Source organism: Rhinolophus sinicus, chromosome 11, assembly GCF_057876585.1.
Source record: "Rhinolophus sinicus isolate RSI-liver-muscle chromosome 11, RSI-T2T, whole genome shotgun sequence".
NCBI classification, from domain to species: Eukaryota; Metazoa; Chordata; class Mammalia; order Chiroptera; family Rhinolophidae; genus Rhinolophus; species Rhinolophus sinicus.
This window is the reverse complement of record NC_142511.1, coordinates 22,796,433-22,814,609: the sequence shown is the minus strand read 5'-3', so window position 1 is coordinate 22,814,609 and position 18,177 is coordinate 22,796,433. Positions and strand designations below refer to the sequence as shown.

The 18,177-nt window shown below is 43.5% G+C and overlaps 1 protein-coding gene across 6 annotated transcripts; it reads right to left on the bottom strand.

The window, feature by feature from the left end:
- Positions 1-4,093: 4,093 nt before the first annotated feature.
- On the bottom strand, positions 4,094-10,515 carry RAB29 (RAB29, member RAS oncogene family). Of its 6 annotated transcripts, none has more exons than XM_019752518.3 (6): positions 10,424-10,515; positions 9,867-10,114; positions 7,519-7,590; positions 6,669-6,850; positions 6,253-6,374; positions 4,094-5,960 (listed from the first exon to the last, which is right to left on the bottom strand). In XM_019752518.3, the coding sequence occupies exons 2-6, from the start codon at positions 9,988-9,990 to the stop codon at positions 5,849-5,851; spliced, it is 612 nt and encodes a 203-aa protein (XP_019608077.1). In that variant the 5' UTR covers positions 9,991-10,114; positions 10,424-10,515; the 3' UTR covers positions 4,094-5,848. The 6 variants fall into 6 exon arrangements, with proteins under 6 accessions (XP_019608077.1, XP_019608076.1, XP_019608074.3 ...); XM_019752517.3 differs by having other exon boundaries at positions 10,398-10,501; XM_019752515.3 differs by having other exon boundaries at positions 10,294-10,495.
- Positions 10,516-18,177: the final 7,662 nt, after the last annotated feature.

Below are 18,177 nucleotides of genomic sequence, written 5' to 3'. Positions count from 1 at the left end.
TTCATTATAAAGGTAGTAGAAAACCTATATGCCCATTTAATAAATTACTTTCTATTTCCACCATACTGAAAAATTGAATGGAAAAACTTCAAGGATGCCACCACCAAACCACACACATACAAAATGCGAGGCAGTGCACAGCAGTAAAGGGCCTCGTTTCTGGAGCCCCCTGCTTCAGGTTACACATCAGTTTGCTAGCTGTTTAACCTTGAGCAATGTCTTGATTTTTTGTGCTTCAGTGTCCTCATTTATATATATCATAGAGTCACTGTAAAAATAAAAGTAATCCATGTGAAGTGCTCAGAATATTTGGCTTATACCAACACTCAGATGTTAGCTACTGGCAGCAACAGTTGAAAATGGAACGGCTGTTAAAAATCCCTATACTTGCAAACCAGACAGCTGACATTCAAAATTAAATGATAGTCACTGTATCTGGGTGACATATCTTAGGAAGTGGAACTTGTCAGTTAAACATCTTAGGATATAACTGTACTGCATGCTATTCAAACTGCACTGAACTTAGTCCCATATTTAATTACTCGCAAATCTCTATTCCACACGTGAACATGGTCTCAAAATTTAATAGAAACCAAAAGTTTCAAACCCAAAAGGGGTCAATTCTGTTTCTCTGGGCCTACTTTCTAAAATAGGTTCTTTAGGTCAAATGTTCCCCAGAAACCTACGGGACAGAATGGAGATGGGGAATTAGACACCTTGCAGTTATGTCTTGCCTTTATTACAAATTCAACCAACTGCCTTTCAGTCAGTCAAATTTTGAGACATTTATTTCCTCAAACATAAATAAGGAAGAACTGTTGGCTTTCTTATTTCCAAGATACCGTTAAGAAGCACATAAGCTCACAGATCTGAGTTTATACCAAACCAGACATTGGTATTCAGTGCTACTGGGCTGCCCTTCTCATGATAAATCATAAAATGCCTACCATATCTCCTTCTTCTTCCCATCTGCTTTCTCCTCTTTATTCCCATTGACCAGCAGTTAGTTCCTAATCGTATGGACTTTGAGTATGAATGAAATTAGAGTATAAAGAAAAGGCACAACAGTACCATCACATAACAAAGTCCGGTTAGGTTCATGTGATGGCTAATTTTATATGTCAACTTGATTGCGCCATCAGATGCCCAAATATTTGGTCAAACATTTTCTGGGTTTTTCTGTGAGAGTGGATGAGATTAACACTTAAGTCAGTAGACTGAGTAAAGCAGATTGCCCTCCCTAATGTGGATGGGCCTCATCTAATCAGTTGAAGGACTAATTAGAACAAAAGGCTGACCCTTTGCTGGGTAAGCAAGAATTCTTCTGGCTCATGGCCTTCAAACTGGAGTATCAGCTTCTTTCAGCCTGTCAGCCTTGGGACTTGAACTGGGATGTCAGCTCTGCAGATTTTGGACTTGCCAACTTCTGTAACAGCACAAGCCAATTCCTTTCCCTGAATAACCCTAATATAGAGGAATACCATTATTCTACTGAAACTCTGGAGATAAAATTTGAGAGAAGTCAGATTATGCTTGAAAGTCAAAGAGAAGGTAGGGTTTTTCTAACAATTAAGGCCATATTGTAGATATATTCTCAAGTGTCTGGTATTTATGGCTGAATCAAAAATACATGTACAGTTTTTCCAACACACATCATTTTCTAGTGGCTTCCTAACTATTCCAGCTTGCAGCTTTGGAGATTATTTGGCTTTAATAAATGAGTCATTTATACAGCTGAGGACTTCCTATGCATAGTGAACCAAGAGGGGTGGAGGGGAAATGGGTACTGAGGTTTGTTTCCTTGGGCAATCTGGTCACTGGATTTTATAAAATACTGTGGAGATTTTTACATCTTCTAACCAGGGCCTTAGATCATGTCAAAAGCAAGCCACTGTCTACAGAAGGATGACAGGTAGGAAAGCTTCATGTTAGATGGCACAGTGTCTTGAGGACAGAAGACAGACCAACTAAAGAAGAGTTAAATCTGGAGGTGAAGGGATGGCTCAGTTGGTTATTTTTTTAGATTTTATTGGGGAAGGGGAACAGGACTTTATTGGGGAACAGTGTGTACTTCCAGGACTTTTTTTTTTTTTTCCAAGTCAAGTTGTTGTCCTTTCAGTCTTAGTTGTGGAGGGTGCAGCTCAGTTCCAGGTTCGGTTGCCGTTTTCTAGTTGCAGGGGGCACAACCCACCATCCCTTGTGGGAGTCGACAGTGTGTACTTCCAGGACTTTTTTTTTTTTTTCCAAGTCAAGTTGTTGTCCTTTCAGTCTTAGTTGTGGAGGGTGCAGCTCAGTTCCAGGTTCGGTTGCCGTTTTCTAGTTGCAGGGGGCACAACCCACCATCCCTTGTGGGAGTCGAACCGGCAACCTTGTGGTTGAGAGGATGTGCTCCAACCAACTGAGCCATCCGGGAGCTCAGCTCAAGGTGCTGTGTTCAATCTCGGTTGCAGGGGGCGGAGCCCACCATCCCTTGTGGGACTTGAGGAGTTGAACCAGCAACCCTGTGGTTGAGAGCCCACTGGCCCATGTGGGAATCGAACCCGCAGCCTTCGGAGTTAAAAGTATGGAGCTCTAACCGCCTGAGCCACCAGGCCGGCACCCAGAGCGTGAGCTCTTAACAACAAGGTTGCCTGTTTGATTCCTGCATGCGATGGTGGGCTGCGCCCTCTGCAACTAAAGATGGGAAACAGCAACTGGACTTGGAGCTGAGCTGCACCCTCCACAACTAGATTGAAGGACAACGACTTGGAGCTGATGGGCCCTGGAAAAACACAGTTCCCCAATATTCCCCAATAAAATTTTTTTTTTAAAAAAGAGTTAACTCTGGAGACAACAGGAAGAAATGAGAAACCCAAACATACCTTAGCAATAGCGAGGAAAAGTGACTGCAGTAACAAACTAGCAAACCATCACTTCCTGCTGAGGGGCCTTCCTTGACCCATGGTCTCTTTTTCTTTGCTTGTTTGGTCACTTAGCTATTCTGTCTAGACTAGAAAGCCAGGGCAGTCACAATCCCACAGCCCTGTTCTCAGCCCTTCCTTGGGGCTCTTAGAACACTCTGTAGGGAATGCTTATGTTTTCCTTTGGGCCATAGACCAGCTGAGTGGTTGGAGGGGCATCTTGTCTTAAACATGGAAACTTCTCTAGGAAAGGGCTTCAACAATATCCATGTTTCAAACAATTTTATCCAAGAGGTGGCATCCAAATGATAGGATCTGATTATTTTTAGTATAATCACATTTTGATTCATGTAAATATTTTCCTCTGTTTTCCCTTTTCTTTATGAATAGGGACACAGAGAGGAATTAGTTATAGTTCAATTTCTTCTTTAATTAGTTTTAGGCTTGTAATTTCACCAACTGGGAGAGAAAATCCAGAAGGGCTGGCAGGCCCTAGCAATTGCCTCTAGCAATGCTTGAAAAGGCAGGTTTATCCTAAGTCAGCAAATTCAATTTTTTAAAATGGTCACATTTCCCAACAGTATTTGGGATGTTACATCAAGTACTGAATTGGTACTAGGCAACTGGTACTAGTAAATTAATAAATAAACAGAATAACATTTACCTTCTTTTTTTTTTTTTTAATTGGGGAACAGTGTGCAGTTCCAGGACTTTATTGGGGAACAGTGTGTTTTTTCCCAGGCCCCATCAGCTCCAAGTCAAATTGTTGTCCTTCCAATCTTAGTTGCAGAGGGCTCAGCTCAGCTCCAAGTCCAGTTGCCGTTTTCAATCTAGTTGCGGGTGGCGCAGCCCACCATCCCATGTGGGAGTCTAACCTGGCAACCTTGTTGTTGAGAGCACACGCTCTACCCACCTGAGCCATCTGGCCACCCCTCCAGCAGCTCAGCAGCAGCTCGTTGTCTTCACTCTAGTTGCTTAGGGTACCGCTCACTGGCCCATATGGGACTCGAACCGGCAACCCTGTTGCTCAGAGCTCACGCTCTAACCAACTGAGCTATCCGGCCACCCCTAACCTTCATTTTTAAAGAAGGTATTTAAAAAATAAAGTCTCCACTTCCCTAATACTCTTGAACAATCAGCATAAAATAACACTTTAACAAATTCACATTAAAGGCCAATAACTACTATGAATAGAAGATTTATTTCCCATTTATTTGTGATTTTGCAGGGGTTCAGACCAGTGAATAAAAATCAATTTTCTTCTTACATAAAAGGAATTTATTATTCCACTATTATCTTCAGAATCACTGTAAGAAAAATACTACCTGAAAAGGGTAATACAAAAGAGAACTTCAAGGTCTCAAAAGTTATAATAACTGGCATTAAAAACAAACAAACAAACAAACAAACAAACAAATCAACCAACCAACCAATCAACCAACCAATCACTGAATGCTTGGCTCCCATTCTCTTTCTAATACTTGGCCTCTAATCTCTCTCTTAGGACAATTTTCAAAATTGGGTGTACACCAGAATCAGCTGGAGAATTAAGAGACCCAACAGAAGCCGAGGCCTGGGTTTCTGCATCTTTATCAAGTTCGCCAGCAATGGTTTCCAAACCAGGCTTATCAGAATCATCTGGGAAACTTTGAAGAACAACAACAAAGTCCCAGGCTTCACCCCTGGAAATTTTGATTCAATAGGTTTGAGGTTGGGACATAGAAATCTTAAAACATTTAAAAAATTTTTAACAAACTTCCCAGGTGGTTCTGACCAGTCAGACTTGGGAACCACTGCGTAGGACACTTATTCAGATAAGTGTCTCTCAAAGAACTCCAGGCATCTGAGGTCACTAAGAATATTCATAACTTTGGGTCGGTTATACATCACCATCCTGTGAGAATATAACAAATTAAACTGTCTAGAAGTGATGTTATCTTAAAAACCACACCCGATTTCGCACTTATAATCACCTAGTGATTTTCTGTTTATCTACTCTTACCCCCAGGCAAATGTCTGACATAATATTTGTTTGTGATGGCTGTTAAGTGCTACCCATCCAGATTGCTCGAAAGGAAGTTGCCCCACAGGGTTTCATTTTATTAACCTCTCGCTCTTCTTCCATTCAGATTCCCAGGGCTCAGAGGAACAGACTGGGCACCACAGCCAACTGATGTCACCTGCAGCATTATTTATCAAGACATCAATCTAGAAACCTGCAAACTCCACCCCTACCCCACTGGTAGGGAGACACTTAGAAAACCCTAATATGAGAATTAATTTCTTTGGGGAAAGAAATCCTCTCACCACACAAGACATTTTAAAAGCTTGACTATTCTTGAAGCCAAGACAAAAGAAAGCGAATTATGACTTTAGAAGCTTCAAAAATACAGTGACTTCTGGGTCACCTCCAGGACCCCCAAACCCAAAGACATCCAACCCCACTCATTCTGTATCTCAAAATCAGATGCTTAAATTCAAAGCCCAACACAGAAAAAATCCGAAAGCCATGACCACCAAGGAATTTGGGAAATGACCTTTGATCTCATTTGCATCTCTACTGTGGTCATATCAGATTGAGATATCAACCTATATCAGATGGAAAAATAAGCTCAAAAGCAGGTGAGAATTATGATCCTTAAAACACAGATACTGATTTCTAGTCCTTCCCACAAAATCCCAGATCACAAATAGAGCGATGAGATGATTTTTCTTAACAGAAGGCACTAACTGGGTCACGTGAGCCAGCAGCAAGTGAGAACCAAATTGCAGGAGATTCAGAAATGCACATGGGTCCCAGGTGTCTTTTCTTAGTGATGATGGCCATCCTTACTATATGGTCAGCAGCAGACAGTCCAAGTGTACTTAATAAAATTGCTGGGTGGCCAACCAAAGGGAAGAGATGGAAAGACCTCTTAGAATGGGGAGGAAAAACAAGAGAAACACTACTAGCAGCAGGCCCAGCTGGAGGAGGGCTTGGTTTGTAGGTTGATGTAGTCCCCTTGGGTGGACAAAGACATATCTTCTCTGGAATTGCTCATCATCTTTTCAATGAGGACCCTAAAAAACAAAAAACGAAAAATGCTGAGCAGCTGGATGGAGGAAAGGGAGAAACAGCAAACACTGTCTGTCTTATCACCAGATGGCATTCAGTAAAACCACAAGGTTTAAATACCCCATTTCCCCCAGTTATCTCAAGAGAGAAGACAGCATCCCTGACCTTCAGAAGCTGGCATTCCAGTGGCTCAGTCTGTTCTTGTTTGCTCAGAAACAAGAAAAGAAGGTCCAAGGGGCCGCAGTGGAAGATGAGTACCTCTGTGTGCCCACTCCCAGAACAGCATGAGGTACTTACCTCATGGCCTCATTAATATTTTTGTTCTCCTTGACTGATGTTTCTGTCCAACCTATGAAACCGTTTTCTTTACTGAACCGGTCAACCTGGTCTCGGCTCACTGCCCAAGGGGACAGATCACACTGGCAAAAAGAGGAAATAGAAGGCAATATCATAAATATCCTGGGAACAGGAACACTGCTCAGATACCTGTGGCTTTAAAACCTTTCCATCAATAGCTATGAACAGTAGCATCTAAAATCTGCAGTCAATATTCTTCCCATAAGAGGACTGAGCATCCCTTGAAAGGATATAGGGATGATTTTGCCAACTTGAGAAGGGAAAGTGGATGCCCAGAATCAAAGTGTATTTTAGATACACTTACCCTCTGAACACAGATTGAGGCCAGGGGTCATTTACTTAGACTGACCACGTACCTTGTTGGCCAAGAGCAGGCAGGGCACAGGCTCTCCACTGGGCAGCGTGAGCTTGCTGTCTAGGTCCTGTTTCCATCTTTGGCTGTTGCTGAAGGTAGTGGCATTGGTAACATCAAACATAATAACACAGGCAGAGGCATCTCGATAGTACAGTCGTGTCATAGATGTGAAGCGCTCCTGCCCTGGGAAGACAGGAGAGTTCTTTAGAAGGTGATCCTGAGACCCAGTCCTAGAAGCCCCTCTGACACCCTGTTCTTTCTACCTTCATTGTCAGAGAGAGGTCAGTATGCATAGTGGTTGAGTCCAGATTCTGCACCCAGATTCCCCAAGTACATTTACTATCTATGTGACTTTGGACAAGTCAAGCTTTCAAGTGCCTCATATTTCCCATCTGTAAAGTGGGCATAAAAGCAGTAGGTTTATCACATGGTTGAGCATTAATGAGTCAGTGAATCTAAGGCTTAGAAAAAGTGCTTGGCACATAATAAGGGTTAGCTATGAGTATAATTATTGTTTCTATTTTCTGGGGATCTTATTTCTCACCAAGGTCAGCTGAAAACATGGAAAAAGCACCCTCCCCCTGCTGTAGGAGCATCCACCTATCGTCTGGACAACCCACCACCTGGCCAGCTCCACCCATATAGAGACTACTCTAGATTTATTCAAAGCAAAACATCTGCAGAAAACATCTACAAAAGCTCTATGTCTATTCAGCTCATGCATTCCCAGAGCACGTCAATCATCCAGCTTTAGAAAAAAACTTCTGGTTTTGCTGCCCCACTTTTTCTCTGGGAGCTTGCTGGTAAACCAAAATGTCTCCCCTTGTTCCTATTGAGTCCTCCCGGCCTACCTGCAATATCCCACAGCTGGAGCCGTACCATCTCTGAGTCAGACCACTGGAGAACCTTCAGGGCAAAATCCACTGAAAATATATGCATAATATAGTTGAATAAAACTTACCTTTAAACAATCCACAGAAAATTTCAGATCAAATACGCAGTCACAACACTAGGGACACACAACTCCTGTTCATTCATTCATTTAATTTTTAAGGACTTAATAAGCTGAGATGAGCCCACTCTCATGTATTAAGTATGGGACAGATCATTCATGCTCACCCTCCAAAGGGGATCTTCAGCTTTTACTCTCATGTCAAACCAATTTATTGGATACTACTTGTCTCCAAGGCTGTGGATAGGAGGGTGGGGGTAATTATGAAAACAACTCCTAACCTCAGGTTAAACAGCTCCTGGGAGATTTAGGGGCTTTTCTCAGGGGAGGGATGATGGGGTAGAAGTGGGAAATGAGGTAGGTAAACGTGGTGGCTTTTGCCTCTTTTACATTCAATTTCACTCTTGGTTTCTAATCCAACTGCATTATGATAAAAACACACCCTTGGGGGTATTCAACATCCTCCACAAGGCTTTGGGAATTATCTTGGGCAGGGATGGGATAAAGTGGGAAGGTCCCAGAGGACTGCCAGGAAGAAGACACAGCATGGCTGATGCTTAAGAGCTGTGCTGGAACCCACTGCCACATACGCAGATGCTGAGACCCCATGCGTTTCCGCTCAATGAGTTTGCCAGGGGAAGAACTTTCTGGTAAGGAGACAAATAGGATAATTTTTGAGTTTTGGAAATATGTTTTTCCACAGCTGTGACAGAAGTGAAAATTTGGGGAAATTCAGAATAAACACTGAAAAGAAATTAGCAAGAGTTAATTATGTTCTTTACTAAAGGAAAACTACAGAAATTGCTAAACATTTAGTGGGACACTTTTGAGCCAATTCCATGCAATAGGGACCCTCATATTGTTTAGGAATGAGGGGTAAAGTGGTCGAGAAACAATCTTTGAAACTTTAAATCCTTAATTTTGCTGGATGTTCTTAAGGAGGATGTTTTAATTACAATGTGAATGCTTGATAACTTTTTAGAATTCCATAATGAACACCAGCACACATTTTCAAAAGTTACACTGGTGCAAGTTTTTTCTTTTTAATAATTGTTTTATTTTTTTAAAACATGTCCCATGCAATATTTAAGCATTCTGTTGTGTTTTTTTTAAGATTTTTATTGGGGAAGGGGAACAGGACTTTATTGGGGAACAGTGTGTACTTCCAGGCCTTTTTTCCAAGTTAAGTTGTTGTCTTTTCAATCTTAGTTGTGGAGGGCGCAGCTCAGCTCCAGGTCCCCTTGCCATTGCTAGTTGCAGGGGGCGCTGCCCACCATCCCTTGCAGGACTCGAGGAATTGAACTGGCAACCTTGTGGTTGAGAGCCCACTGGCCCATGTGGGAATCCAACCGGCAGACTTCGGAGTTAGGAGCACAGAGCTCCAACCGCCTGAGCCACTGGCCCGCCCAGAGTTTTTTCTTTTTAAAAAAAAGTTCTTTTAACGGAGATAAATACATGTTTGTTACTCTCCCCCTTCACCAGCTCTGCCCAGCTAAGTACCTCCTAATTAACAAAAAGCCATTTCTACTTCTGAAAAAACAGTCCAAAGACCGCACCTGGAAAGAAATGAATTAACTCTTGGTGTTCCCTCCTTTCTCCCTTCACCAGTTTGAGAAAAAGGGGTGGGGAGTTAGGTCAGAGACGTGGTATATTTCACATTCTTTAAATTCCTAGGTTGCCTCTATTTAGGCAATCAATGGACAAAAACCACACAGCTCATCAGCCCTGATAAGCATCTGCTTGTGTGGCCAAGGGGCTCTCCCACGGAGGCACCCCCAAAACAAGCTGGGCCAGATTAAACAATTTCTACTCCTTCACAGCTGCCTGGAACTCCCGCGAGAGGCCGGGCAGCTCCCCCCAGCCCGCCCTCACCAGGCCCCCCACGGGGTCTCGGCTGGTCCGTGGCCGCTCGCAGGGCTGCAGCAGTTCAGAGTCCCCCGAACTCAGAGTTTCCCGGCTCAACGCAGCAGTCGCTTATTTTCTCCCCCTCCCGTCCCCGTTCCCATCTTCACACCCTCGCCCTAGCTCTTTCCAGGCAGTCAGCTCAGGCTTGATAGACCCAACTGGGGAAACCTACGAGAGGCGTGCAAATCAAACACCCAGCAAGTATTCCCTCCAGGATCCCAGACACCTACTTCCTGACCCGAGGAAGGACCCAAGGACACCGAACCCCCCACCCACTGGAGTCCACAGCTCAAGTCTGAGGTCCGGGCCTCTTGTCCACCCGGTTTCGCCGCGACATCTTACCTCCCACCGTGGACTTGTAGTGTTTACTGAAGCTGTCCTGGGAATATCTTTGCACCAGGGACGTCTTGCCCACTGCGGCGTCCCCCACCACCAGCACTTTGAACAGGTGATCCCGGCTGCCCATGGCTGGGGGGGTGGACGTGTTAAGGGCGGCGGGAAATGGGGGTGTCGCTGGCTTTAACCCCTTTGGCTCCGGATCCTCTTCAAACTGAAGTTCGGCATTTTGCCCATCGCCCTTTGGGGCTGCTCTGACGTGAAAGCAAAAAGGGAAACTTTGCACTTAAACTTTACGCGCTTCCTCCCCGCGCGGCCGCAACCTGGGTGGGGCTCAGGGTGCGAGTGCCGAGCCCCCGGCTGTGCGCCCTTTCTCCCCCTCCTGGCCCGGCCCAGCTGTGGGAAAACAGGATGAAGCTCTGCAGTGCCTCACCCGCCGGTACTTCCCCCGAGTGGCTCCAGCGAGCGACTAAACCCGGGCCAGCTCATTTCCCGGTTGGAGCCAGAAGATGAGGGCCCTCCCTTCACTGAACAAACCAAACTCGGAGGAAGGAGCGGCTCACATCTTCACTCCTTGACACAGGAGATGATGTCCCTCTCGCCTCTTCTGACGCGTCACGTGCAGGGTTGCTTGGAGCACTACATTTCCCAGCTTACCTCGCGGTGAAGAGAACTAGCCAAGTGCGGAGAGCCGCTGGCAATGCCTCCTGGGAAATGTAGTTTATGCAGTATTTTTGTTTTTCAAAAACTACATAAAGTTTCAAAGCTTTTGAACTTCAACCCTTCGGAATCTTATTTTAAAATAATTCTGGAATAGAAAAGATCCTTCAGAGGCGATTTGTTCGACATGATCTCATCTGCCTAAATCCGTCCCCAGATAGATAGATTCCTCATTATCTTTAATGGAGCTAAGATTAAAAATTATTCCATAGATTCCAGAAATTATTCCACTAATAAAAGCTCAAGCATCATCCCTCATGTTCCAAGTGAAGTCCATTTCCCATTTTTTTCAGTTAGGTAGACAAACCCAGGATCTTGTGAACATGATAAAAGCCAACTCTTGTATATCCCCCATGACCCCAATATCAGTCAAGTTCAGGGACACTTGATCAAGAGACTGACCCTTACAAAAAGCCATGCTGTTAAATGTTAGTTATTAACATTTAATAACTAGCCACAGCAGTAAAGATAGACAGAAAACAAGAGGCAGTTCCTCATTCTCACTTCCACAATCCCTGGTCTAGCTACACTACTCATCTGTCACTTGAGCCGCAAGCTAATTGGAGTACACTGGGAGTACTCCTCCATTTGCTGCTGCTGTTGCTCATGAATAATAATTAAACTATAGTTTTGCAAATAATTTTAACTTTTTCAGCTTGTGACTTTTCTGACCTGCCTGATCTTCAGGTAAGAGTTAAGAGGACCTGCGCTTAATGGCAAACAAAATGAGCTCTGTTTCCCATGCTTTTCTCAGGAATAGAAGAGAAAGTAGCAGGACCATGGGAAAAGAGCCCTGCCTAAGTTTCCTGAAAGTCTTACATATGTTCTGCGAGGAAGGGAACATGGTTCAAAACTTGCTTAGCCCAAAATGTTTGTAACCCAGGTAGGGAGGTCGGGCTGGGCTACTCATCTCCCAGGATCTCAAACCCATTTCCAATGGTCTTTTCTCAATTCCCATTGCCTTTGACATGGTTGACCATTCCTTGAAATTTGTCTCATATGGCTTCTGTGACACTGTTCTTTCTTTTCTCTCTACCTCTCTGATGATCACCTTTTTCTTCCATCATTTCATTCCATCCCATCACCCTCTGAGTATTTCCTCAGGCTTGACTCTTGGCTCCTGAGCTGATCATTTTTTAAACTCTTTGCCCTTGGCCTCAAATGTCTTAGTCTTAAATTTATTTATATCTTTATTGTCAATCAATTATGTTCAATGGGCCATACAGGCACCTCTACTTGGAAATCCTGCCACAGCCTCCCTCTCACTACATCACCATAAAACAGCTCCTTTTCTTTTCTTTTTTTTCTCAAAGAAACTTTTTGTTTTTTTTAAAGATTTTATTGGGGAAGGGGAACAGGACTTTATTGGGGAACAGTGTGTACCTCCAGGCCTTTTTTCCAAGTCAAGTTGTTGTCCTTTCAATCCTTGTTGTGGAGGGCGCAGCTCAGCTGCAGGTCCAGTTGCTGTTGCTAGTTGCAGGGGGCGCAGCCCACCATCCCTTGCGGGAGTCGAACTGGCAACCTTATGGTTGAGAGCCCGCGCTACAACCAACTGAGCGTTCTGGCACTGGTCCATGTGGGAATCAAACCAATAGCCTTTGGTGTTAGGAGCACGGAGCTCCAACTGCCTGAGCCACCCGGCTGGCCCAACAGCTCCTTTTCTTAGCTTCACTATTTCTGTCACTGGCCTCACTACTTCTTCCCTCCATTCAGCCTTCAGATCTCAAGCATTTTTTTAAAAATTATTTTATTGCGGTAGGAACACTTAACATGAGATTTATCCTCTTAACACATTTAAAAGTGTGAAATACAATACAGAAAATACAAAAGTGTGCAATATAGGTACAATGTTGTACAGCAGAGCTCTAGAACATATTCACCTTGTTTAACTGAAACTTATGCCTACTGATGAGTGACTCCACATTTCCCCCTTTCTTAGTTCTTGACATCCACTATTCCACTTTCATTCTATAAATGTGGCTATTTCAGGTACCTCTAATTGGAATCTAATTGGAATCATGCAGTAGCTGTCTTTCTGTGACTTGGTTGTTTCACTTAGTGTAATGTCCTTAAGGTTCATCTATGTTGTTGCTTATTGCAGAATTTCCTTCTTTTTTTTTTTTTTTTAAGATTTTTTTATTGGGGATGGGGAACAGGACTTTATTGGGGAACAGTGTGTACTTCCAGGACTTTTTTTTCCAAGTCAAGTTGTTGTCCTTTCAATCTTAGTTGTGGAGGGTGCCGTTCAGCTTCAAGTTGTTGACCTTTCAGTCTTAGTTTGTGGAGGGTGCAGCTCAGCTCCAGGTCCAGTTGCCATTGCTAGTTGCAGGGGGCGTAGCCCACCATCCCTTGCGGGAGTCGAACCAGCAACCTTGTGGTTGACAGCCCACTGGCCCATGTGGGAATCAAACTGGCAGCCTTCGGAGTTAGGAGCATGGAGCTCCAACCGCCTGAGCCACAGGGCCGGCCCTGAATTTCCTTCTTTTTAAAGGCTAAATAATATTCCATTGTATACATATACCAATTTTCTGTATGTATCCATCTGACAATGGACATACCTTGGCTATTGTGAATAGTGCTGCAATAAACTCAGAGGTGCCAATATCTCTTCAAGGTCCTGATTTCAATTTCTCTTAGATAAGTAACTGGAAGTGGGATTGCTGGATCATATTGTAGTCCTATTTTTAATTTTTTAAGGAACCCCTGTATTGTTTTCCATAGTGGTGACACCATTTTGCATTCCCACCAACAGTGTTTAAGGGTTCCAATTTCTCCACATCCTCACCAACACTTGTCTTTTGATAATAGCCATCTTGACAGATGTGAAGTGGTATTTCATTGTGGTTTTGATTTGTATTTCCCTGATGATTAGTGATGTTGAATTTTTTCAAAAATTTTTATTGGGGAATATTGGGGAACAGTGTGTCTTTCCAGGACCCATCACCGCCAAATCAAGTCGCCATTTTCAATCTAGTTGTGGATGGCGCAGCTCATTGGCCCATGTTGGAATTGAACCGGCGACCTGGGTGTTATGAGCACTGTGCTCTAACCAACAGAGCCAACCAGTGCCCCCTGAATATTTTTTTATATACCTGTTGGCCATTTGTATGTCTTCTTTGGAGACGTCTATTCAAGTCCTTGACTAATTTTTTAATTGTGTTAATAGTTATTTTTGTTTGTTTGTTTTTTTGCTATTGCAGACTTTAAGAATTATTAACATTTCCTTTTACACACGAGCCTTTACAGCCCCCTCCCTTTTAAAAAGTCAGTCACATCTTACTGATTCTTCCTTCAAAAACATTTCTCGCCCCCATCCTTTCTATTTCATATCCAGTGCCACTTTGCTAATTCAGGCTTCCATTATCTCACTCTTGGATCATCAATAACCTGTTCATTGGTCTCCCTGATTCTAGTTTCTTTTATCTTCAATTCATCCTACAGAACTGGTCAGGATGATTTCCCTAAAACATCAGTGTTTGTTCCTTCATTGTCTACCAACTGTCCCCAAACTGGACAACCTCCCAGAGCTGGTGTCCAAAGCTTTCTATGCATTGGCCCCACCCTGTCTAACCAATTTTATCTCACCTGATCTCAAATGGGAATCCCCCCACCCCTGCAACAAGGTGGGGGTGTATTTCATCCAGAGTAAGTTGCAGTTTCCCAGAGAGACAGTTATAAATAAAAGAGAGGGAAAGCACACTCAGAGTGCCAAACAACTGATTGGCATGTACATGCTTGGAAGAGTTTTTTGGAAGCTAAGGTAAGTGGTCAGCCTTGCTCTATTACTGTCATACTTATAGGTGTCTGCCTCTCTCCTTTTTACTTCTCACTTTTCATTGGTAAAAATTTCAGTGGTAGAAAAAAAAAAATTCAAACCCATAGAAAAGTTAAAAGAGTACAGTGCATACCAGTATGTCCTTCAGCTGGATTTCCAATTACTAACATTTTGCGATGTCAGCTTTGTGTGTGTGTGTGTGTGTGTGTGTGTGTGTGTGTGTGAACCATTTGAGAGTAAGTAGCACACACTTCATCCCTAAATTCTTCAGTACACAGCTCCTAATAATGAAATTCTCCTACAAAACCAAAATACCATTATCACACCTAAGAAAATTAACTTTAGCTCAATAATATCTTAAACAGTTTACATTTACATTTATCTACAGCCCTCAAAATATTCTTTTCTCACATCCCCATCCAGAATACAAAGCTCATGCATTGCGTTTGGTTGTTTTATTTCTTGTCTTTTTAAATCTAGAAGTATGCTGTGTCCAATACAGGAGCCAGCAGCCATGTGTGGTTACTTTAATTAATTAAAGTTGAATACATTTAAAAAAAATAGTTCATCAGTCACACTGGCCATATTTCAAGGGCTCAATTGCCACATGTGGATAGTGGCTACTATATTGGACAGCTCAGACATAGCTATTGCCATCACCACAGACAGTTCTATTGGATAGCATCAGTCTATAATAAACCCTTGCCTTTTTTTTTCTCTTTTCATAACACTGACTTTCTTTTTAAAGAGTCCAGGCTATTGTCTTGAAGAAAGTCCCACATTCTGGATTATCTGATTCTCAAAATTAGATTCTGGAAAAAATGTTTTTGGGAAGAGCCCTACGTAGGGGATGTGGTGTACATCTTACTCCATTACTAATTTCAGGTGGCTGTTGTGATGCCTACAGTATGAATTCAATAAATATTTATTAAAGGAGTGACTCAGCATCAATAATCTTCTAAGGACTTCAAAGCTTGACTTCAAATAGAAGAGAGAGAGTTCGTATCATCTCCAGAGCCTCCACCACTGTGCTGGGAGCAGAGTGGATAAATGCTTTGTAATGTGAAATGGAGACTGAAGTGACATAGCAAGTGGCCTGGCAGCATGGAGGACAGGATGGACCCAGAGAAGGGTGAAGCCATGGGGGGCTACAGCTCTCTCTCAGCCCTAAGCTCCAGGCTCATTTAAATAATATCAACTTTTTGGTGATTGCTTTGGGCACAGGAAGCAGCTTGGTGAAATGCCTGTGACCCAGCTAAGCATTCAGCCAGAAGGCTCAGCAACAAGGTGCCCTAGGAAACCCTCTAGAGAGAAGGAGGCTGGCAGGCTCATAGAGCAACTCCCCATCACTCCTCTGTGGGCTCGTACCCAGGAATCAGTGTTGGCTCCGAGTCTGGGGATATCTAGGGAAAACATCAAACTCTAGTTTCTACTGCTTTTGTTGCCACATTTGCCTCCCTCCATGGTTACAGTCCTTTCCACCCTAAATAAGGACCAGGAAAAGAAGATAGGAAGAGGGCGTAAGCTGGAGAGGAAATTTTGGTTTAAAGAACTGAGCGTGGCTTAAAGAACAGGCCTGGTAGCTAGGTGGTTGGAGCTCCGTGCTCCTAATGCAGAAGGCTGCGGGTTCGATTCCATGGGCCAGTGGGCTCTCAACCACAAGGTTGCCGGCCGGTTCGACTCCCGTAAGGGATGGTGGGCTGCGCCCCCTGCAACTAACAACGGCAACTGGACCTGGAGTTGAACTGCACCCTCCACAACTACGATTGAAAGGACAACACTTTGACTTGGAAAAAGTCCTGGAAGCACACACTGTTCCCCAATAAAATCTTAAAAAAAAACAACAACTGAGCATGTTCTTCGATCTTAGTTGTAGTGGGCGCAGCCCACCATCCCTTGTGGGACTCGAGGAGTTGAACCGGCAACCTTGTAGTTGAGAGCCCACTGGCCCATGTGGGAATCGAACTGGCAGCCTTCGGAGTTAGGAGCATGGAGCTCCAACCACCTGAGCCACCGGGCTGGTCCCCTCTTTCTAGTTTTTAAAAAAATTAAAAAAAAAATTTCCAAGCCAGACATTTTCTTGGGAGCCATATTAAAAGATCTTATATTTAGTTACTATAATAAAATACACTATAGTGCAGTAAACAGCACTATACTGTGCTTTATTCACTTTCTAAATTTCAGCTGAAGGAGACGGCAAACTTGAGGAGCCTGTTAGTTGGCTGACCTCAGGGTTGGTGGTGTTGCCTGTAGTTATGTTGCAAAAGGATCATCAGAGATGGGCTGGCGCCTGGGAGCCATGTTTGAGTGTCCACTGGAAGATGCTGTGTCCTTCAGTAGACAGTTATTTTGCGCTAATGGAAGATGTCTCATGAGCAAAACTGAGATAACAGGCGCCATATTTGTGACAATTTCAGGGATGTTTTTGCGTTCTCTATACACCGGAGCACCTTGGCCCGCTGTTTCATCTGGCTCCAGGCATAATGTGAACGCACTGGGCTGAGAGAAATCTGCGTATGAATATATGACCTTGAGCAAGATATTTAATCCCTCTGAGCCTCAGGTTCCCCTCATAAAATGGAGATATTTACTTTGCAGTTATTAGATATTAAAGTTATAAATAAGACTATTATTTAAAAGTACACTGTACAGTATAATATACTGTATATTAAAACATACAAATAATCAACGTGTAATTATCTTCTTTCCATAACCCTTAATAACCTTAATATATTGCTGCTTTGAAGAGTTAGTACTAGAGCCCAAGTTTGTTATAAAATGCTTATTTCCAAATGTTCTCACCAAAAAAAAAAAAAAAAAGGTAAATACATGAAGTGATGGATGTGTTCATGTTAATTAACTCAATGGGGGGAATCCTTTCACAATGTGTACATATATTATGTAACAAATCATCACCTTATAGTATCTTACAATTTTGTCAGTTATACCTCAATAAAGCTGGGGGAAAAAAGGCTGATTACTGAGATGGCTAATGCCCAGTGTTCAGCACATACTACATAATACTGTCATGCATCCTGTGGGGGACACGTCCTACTTTGCAGTGGTTCCCAGCATGGGCTTTGGAGTCAGACAGATCTGGGTGGGGTTGCATGTTGTCACTCTCTGCCCTCAAACTCGTCATATGGAACCACTTGTAGTTCCCAAAAGCACCGGGCTCGCTTCCCTGCTTAGCCTGTTCCCCCTGCAGGACGGCTCTTTCTCCTCCCACTTTCTGCTAACTCCTGTTCTTCCAGGCTTCCTCCAAGACTTCCCTGACCCTCAAAACCCACAGCCACCCTGACGTACTCCTACGGTCAGTGTGCTGACATTGCCTTCTCCCCCCTCGCTTTAATATTGGCTAGTATTTTTGGGTTTAGCGCGTGCTAGGCACAGTGCTTAGTGCTGTATGTACATGATCTCACTAAAACCTCCTAACAATCCTAGGAAATAGGTTTCAACACAGACGAGGAAAATGAAGCTCCGAGAGGGTAAATAACTTGCCCGAAGCCGCACAAACACAAGCAGAAGAGCTGGGATGTGAACCCAGGCCTGTGTGATGCCAAACCATTTACACTCCATTGTAAATTTCTAAGGGTTTACAGGGTGAGCACAGTGAAGGCATGCAGTAAGTACTCAACAAATAACAGCGATTGTTTTGACCCAACCAGACTGTCCGCCTCTGCCGGGAAGGAACCCCTGGCACAATACCCCAACCAAGCCTGTCAGTGAGTGACGAGCAAGGACACTGTGCTGGCTTCTGGAAGATTTACCACAGCACCACTGATTGTTCCTCAAAAAATGACTGATGTGTGTTTTCTATCA

Bases quoted from the DNA above. Each gene is read 5' to 3' on its own strand.
- RAB29 (XM_019752515.3), bottom strand. From the start codon at position 10,349: ATGAGCTGGCCCGGGTTTAGTCGCTCGCTGGAGCCACTCGGGGGAAGT. The intron at 10,115-10,293 runs GTGAGGCACTGC...CTTTCACGTCAG, and splicing joins CTCGGGGGAAGTACCGGCGG to AGCAGCCCCAAAGGGCGATG. The intron at 5,961-6,252 runs GTAAGTACCTCA...TTTGTTTTTTAG, and splicing joins AATATTAATGAGGCCATGAG to GGTCCTCATTGAAAAGATGA.